Source organism: Crocodylus porosus, unplaced genomic scaffold (assembly GCF_001723895.1).
Source record: "Crocodylus porosus isolate Cpor-Errol unplaced genomic scaffold, CroPor_comp1, whole genome shotgun sequence".
Taxonomy (NCBI): Eukaryota; Metazoa; Chordata; order Crocodylia; family Crocodylidae; genus Crocodylus; species Crocodylus porosus.
The window spans coordinates 3513700-3519977 of record NW_017728921.1 but is presented as its reverse complement, the minus strand read 5'-3'; the positions used below and the strand labels follow the sequence as shown (position 1 = coordinate 3519977).

General features: G+C 43.8%; 1 protein-coding gene across 1 annotated transcript in view; it reads right to left on the bottom strand.

Annotated features, from left to right (window-relative positions):
• Nucleotides 1-187: 187 nt before the first annotated feature.
• The window catches only part of ALDH2 (aldehyde dehydrogenase 2 family (mitochondrial)), an 11894-nt gene continuing 5803 nt past the window's right edge, over nt 188-6278 (bottom strand). Inside the window, exons 5-12 of the mRNA XM_019538795.1 lie at nt 5384-5512; nt 4885-4998; nt 3778-3880; nt 2845-3029; nt 2441-2605; nt 1935-2092; nt 1269-1383; nt 188-617 (exon numbers count right to left, since the gene is read on the bottom strand). Of these exons, the coding sequence (XP_019394340.1) occupies nt 585-617; nt 1269-1383; nt 1935-2092; nt 2441-2605; nt 2845-3029; nt 3778-3880; nt 4885-4998; nt 5384-5512 (1002 nt within the window). The 3' untranslated portion in view covers nt 188-584. The remainder of the gene's footprint in view (nt 618-1268; nt 1384-1934; nt 2093-2440; nt 2606-2844; nt 3030-3777; nt 3881-4884; nt 4999-5383; nt 5513-6278) is intronic.

The window sequence follows — 6278 nt, the reverse complement described above, 5'->3', positions numbered from 1 at the left end:
TTTGCTACATTATCAAAATCTGAAGCCATATGTACTCCCAGAATATCAGAAGCTAGTATTACACAATCAATCTTTGCTGCTTATAGGACCCAAATCCCGCTCGCAATGTTCACATAAATCAGTGCCTCGTTGTGCACTGAAATTTGGCAAAGAGATTTATTATTTAAAAAAAAAAAAAACACAATCATCCACCCAGCCAACTATAAGCTTTTAATTAGCTGTTTAGAGGAACTGTAGTTTCACAATGCATCCAAATGATGTTTTTAATATTGAAAAGAAAAACAACCCACATTAGAGGCTTCAGGTAGAAATGCAATAAGAAATTACCTAAACGTGTCACCCATTAATGTAAAGAGATTTGTGTTTGTTATCAAAAAAATTAAAGCCAACTGATGTTTCAAGCAGGTAAAGAACACAGAAGTGCCTCAGGCACCTTGTCTCAAGAATATTATCTTAACATTTAGTTATATTTAGTACTGTATTTATGTTTTTGTTTGCTTTAAAAAACATTTCCCTTTTTCCCTATCCTGGTAAACTTCAATTGCACTGTAGTCTTCAAATGCACCTTGCAGAGAATACATCCTTTACGAGTTCTTCTGTGGGATTTTGATTGTTACCTAGAAACAATAACATGGGTTACTTTCCTCCATGTCAAAAGCACGTGAGGTTCATTTTGTTCACTTCTACGGTTCTATGCTGTTAACCTTGTCACTCTTCTGCTCAAGTTCAAGTACCATGAAAGAAAAGGGACTATGCTCCAGTTATTAAAGACTGATATTCAAGTTCCTATCCAACAGGCAAAACTCCTTTCAGGCAACATACATTAATCACGCAGCCTTCATTCCTTCTTCAAAGGATTTTATTCAAGAGGCACAATATTTTGAGTAAAATTTAGCATTACCTCATTTACAACTAAATTCAATTAAATAGATTCCAAGAGGTTTCTCAATTACAGCATTCAGTGGAATTGGCAGCAGATGAGTTAGGACTCTTGGGTTTCATTTGCGAATCTATGATTGGCTATGTTACTGATCTACATTTAGTTACCCATCTCCCTTCCATGAAGTTTTGTTCACTATTTGTGCTGGCATTTTGCAAAGAATGAAGTGCTACAGAAGCTTCAAGCTTTCTCCCTTCCAAGATTAAGGGAGCAAGCTTGAGAATGACCCAGTTTCCTTTTGCTTACATGGTGTGAAAAGGCATAAAAAGCCACATCCTTCTGAATTTCTCACCCCACTGCCCTCATTCCAAGACATGCAGATACTCACTGTTTTCACTTCTGTATACGCCTCCAGGCCATACTCCCCTAGCTCTCGCCCATTCCCAGATTCTTTGTACCCACCAAACGGGGCTTGAGCTCCAAATACATCATAACAGTTGATCCTGGAATAAAAACCAAATGTTAGAAGCAGTTTCTCTTCCCAGAGCATCTACCAGGATCAAGGACTATCCATGAAGATTTTCTTCTTGTACCCATGTGAACTGTCCCTTCATTAATCAAGGAGGACATTTAATTTTAGGGGACACTTGTCCACATCTATGAGGATTACCCAATCCACACCACAGTCTTTCTGACTGAACACATCCAAATCACTCAGCATCCAGAGTCAGATAGGTGGGAGATAAGGGGTTCACTATACAATTTTCCCCAATGCAGAACATGTTCCCTCCTCTTGTCTTGCTCACCAAGCCTCAGTGGGACCTTGCAAGTTCACCAGATTGCCTAGGTTTTGCTATACAGAAGGGCTGAAACTTTCACTTAGCACTTGGGATCTTTCATGTTAGGTGCAGCTTGGCTTTGCACTGAACTGTAGCATGAAACACTGTTCATTGCAAGGAAGCTGCTTAGACAAGAAAGCCAAAGCTTGTGAGACAGCTTCTAAAAAGTTCACAGGAAAGACTGGGCAATAGAGGTCCTATGCATAGGCTCTCACCAGACAGTTCCAGCTCGCAGTGCTTGAGACACGTAATTTGCTTTGTCAATATCTTTTGTAAAGATAGCTGCTGCCAGGCCATATTTAGAGTCGTTTGCTCTCTCAATGACTTCCTCCACAGTTTTGAACTTCAAGATCTGCATGACTGGCCCAAATATCTGAAACCAAAACAGAACGTGTAATGTACACATGTATGCCATAGCACCAACGGAAATTACAGGCCTGACGCAGAAGTTACTGAGTGTGGTTCTCTGGCTTGTATTGTATAAGGGGCAAAATAAGTTTCTGGATAATATATCGTCTGTCTTGCCTCATTCCAGCAAGTTAGAGCTCAGGTAAAAGAAAGGCGGTTTAGGATTCCCATCTGCAATCTGCAGATGTCTGGTACCTGGATTCCCAGTTGTGTCAGCATCAAGAGAAGAAAAAGCCACACACATGAGAAATTTGACATTTTAGCAGAATGAAGGTTCACAAAGACAAAGTCTGCGTGACGCTATTGTTTTAACCTCTTCTGTAGCAATGGTCATGTTATCCTGCACATCTCCAAAGATGGTTGGCTGGATAAAATAGCCTCTGTCTGCAGCAGGGTTGCCACCACACAACAGCTTGGCTCCTTCACGCTTCCCAATACTGATGTAACCAAGGATCTTCTTAAACTGCTCCTCATCTACCTAAAACCATTAAAAATAGCAGTAAGTCAGCTTGATCCTATAGAGGAGGAAAAGATTCTGTTACAACCTGTTCTACATAAGAGCTCTTTATATCAGAGTTAGAAACCCTACTTAATGAGATTTAGGCGTGCAACCTCTACACGCCTTTCGTTCTAGCTTACAGGTGGACCCTACATGAAAAACTGGAACTAGAGATTAGAAGCAGTTCAAGAGAAAGAAAACAAATGTTGTGCTCTCACCTGCGGTCCCTGTTCGGTTTTGAAGTCAAATGGGTTTCCAACCACTCTGGCTTTGGCTCTCTCAACACTCCTCTCCACAAACTCATGATATATATCTTCTTGGACATATGTCCGAGACCCAGCACAGCAGCACTGCCCTTGATTGAAGAACAAGGCGAAGTGGGATTGCTCAACCGCCCAATCCACTAGGAGATAAATGTGGGGAGACAGAGACAGGTGTCTAGAGGAGAACCAGCCACAGAAACAACCTTCATCACCACTGAAGGCTATGAACCGCCTTCAACTAACATCCACTTCACATGGAATACATGAAAATGAGAGTCTTCATGCCAAACAGGTCATCCTCTAGCTCAGTCCCTCCCTCGGTCTGTGGCATCCATTTGAAATGACCCAGGTCTTGATGCCCATTTGTTTGGATCAAAATAAGCTTCCCTTTCCCACTACCACTTAATAGGACGTGCCAGGTTCTTACCTCAAGCAAAGGGAAAATCCATACGGAAGAGGGGACTAAAAAAACCTGGAAGAAATTAGAAGGAGGTAGGCACAGAAGCATACCAAAACCAAGTGGAAAGAATGGGAGGAGAAACACTGCTCACTACAAAAGATAACAAGCAAAGGAAATAAAGGAAAAAAAGGAACTGGGAAGTCATTATGAAGCAGAAGTTGAATTTTAGGTTAAATTAAGTTCCTCCACCTCCATCCATTACTTCTGTTGTTACGAAATGCTGACACATGCACCATAAGCAGAAAAATGGGAAGAAAGTATTCTGCTCTCTTGTCATCTTGGTTATACGCTGTGCCCAAGACAAGCCAGGTGGTACTGATGGGTTTCATGGGAGAGATATTCCACGATTCCCCTCCAAGCCCGTCTCGTCATTTCCCCCCCAGCAACATCATCAAAATCTACAGCTCAGTCACTATGCTGAATCTTACTGTCAGCGTCAGACAAGATGATGTTTGGGCTCTTCCCTCCAAGCTCCAGCGTCACTTTCTTTAAGTTACTCTCTGCCGCAGCCTTCTGGATCAGATGCCCAACCTGAATCCAAAAAATGAGAACTGTTGTTAGGAAACCAAATCTCCTTGACTTAGTTAAGAAGGGTAGGTCTGTTAGTGCTCATTCCTCAGAGGCTCACCTGGAAGCCACTCACACTGCACCATACTCTGACAGCCCTACCCCTGCCAGGTAGTACTGAGCTCTGCCGGTGCGGCAATCGCTGTGCAGATAATCCCACTGATATAAAAGTGGAGTAAGCAGAGCAAAACCCAGCTGCTCGTTTCCCAGCTCTTTCATGGATTACCCTAGTGTCTCTGGGCAAATCACTTAACTTGTCCAACGTCTTTCCTCATAACGAAAGTTTTAATGGAAAGTGCAGAGACCCTAGGACAGATATGTGTGGAGTATTCAGCCTTCAGAAAGTTTTCACGTCCATCCCACTGCCATGCTAAGGAGTCAGCAACCCGATTTTCAGAGAGGTTGCCCACAGCTCCTACCAAAGCCCATTAACGAAAGCTGCCCATGATCAGAACGCCTAATCGTCTGAACCGTGTGCGCACCTTACGTGGCTTTAATTCAAGAGAGGGTAAACAAGCGTTATTAAAAAAAAATACCTATATGAGATTAATCTCTTTAATTTTTCTGGAAGTCCTAGTTATTGGAACACCAACTAGTGCTGGTCATCTCACCTGGCAGGCCAGGTGGTGTTAGGCATTTGTCAGCAGTTTATTCTAATCCCTTCATTGTCAGGGCCCTAACCGAATAAAGTAAGTCTCAGCAGAGATTAAAACTTAACCTACAAAAGGAGCAGCTCACCAGAAATAATCTTCTGTAATAAGTACTCTTCCAAATGGACCATCTCAACAGAGAAAGCCTTAATAGGGGTAAAAATAAATCTTGCAGCTTCGAGCCAGCTGCTTTAAAAAAAGACCCCAAAAACGAAGGCAAAATATTTCTGGTGGTAGGTGCAGAACACAATACTAAAATGAACGGAGGCTCCCTTCCAGCCCCACAAGCCACAAGTATCTAGAAATGTTGCTTCTCACCTCAGTGGAGCCTGTGAAGGCCACTTTATCCACCTGCATGTGGGATGAAATGGCAGCTCCTGCACTCGGCCCATAGCCCGGAACAATATTAACCACGCCTGCAGGAAACCCAGCCTGTGAGTTCACAAGCAGAAGACAAATGTTACTTCACAACTGCCTCGACGGGTCAAGACAACGTGCACCACTCACAGGTCACACCAGCTTCTTACCTCCCACCGGCAAAGAACAGGGCCCCGTTCTATCCCACTCCCATCTGCCAGGCTTATAGCGTCTTTATTTGGTTTGCTAGCCCACGGGCACTAGCCGTTTGGTCACAGCCTGCCTTCAGAGCTCAACGCTAGGAAGCCAGCCTATGCATCCCCCCGGCTCATTCTTCCCGGCGCCTGCAAAGCAACCTGTAACTCCCTCTTTTCTATTGCTCCATGCCATCTTATACTGCATAATCAGGAGGTATACTGCATAATCAGGAGGCTGGGTCCAACCCTGCTTACTGTCTCACCTCTTTGATCAGACTGGCCACATAGAGAGCAGACAGGGGTGTTTGCTCAGCTACTTTCATCACAATCACATTCCCAGTGGCTAAGGCTGGCCCAATTTTCCATGCCTGCATCAGCAGCGGGAAGTTCCACTGAAAGACACAAGGAGATACTTTCACATCTCACCAAAATTCGCAAAAGAAATGAATACGCAGCAGACTAATCTTCAGCCAGCGTCATCATCTTAACTCCACTGAAGGCAGTTTCACCAGCTGTAGGAGTTAGCCCCCCATTGTCTTCTTCCCCGTCCCTGCTTTAGGAAACACTTTAGATTACAAATGCGCGGTTCCTTTCACAATTCATGCACTTGATGCACGTGCTGCACAGAGAAACTGGACTAATCATTCGCTGGTTGGTGTCTGATCTTTGATACTTCTCACTCAAATGGATTTTGCATTGTGAACTCTGGTGCAACATCTCACGTTTCTCATTTGCATCATGTTCACTATTGGTACGTACCCAGCTTCTCACAAATCGGGAGGGATTTTAGTCTCAGAACACCTCTGTAAGGTAGAAGACTTTCTATTTCACTGATGTGGAAATGAGCAAAGTGATTAAGCAAGCTGCCTGGGGCTGCACTGTGAGAGGAGCTAGGAATGAACACAGGAGAGACCCAACTCCCAGTCTAGTGTAGGAACCACTAGATGCCCATGTCCTCTTTGGGCTGCGTGTGGATGCCCCGAGAGCCGGAGACTTCAAACCTTTGGGAAACAGTAAAATTAGGTATTAGGAATCAGTTTAATCTTCTAGGGTTAGACGACAGGAAAGCTGCCGCTTCACTTTTTTGTTCTGATGTGTCAGAAGAGAAGAGACTGCTGCACCCGGGTAACTATAGGCCAGTCAGTCTCACCTCCATCC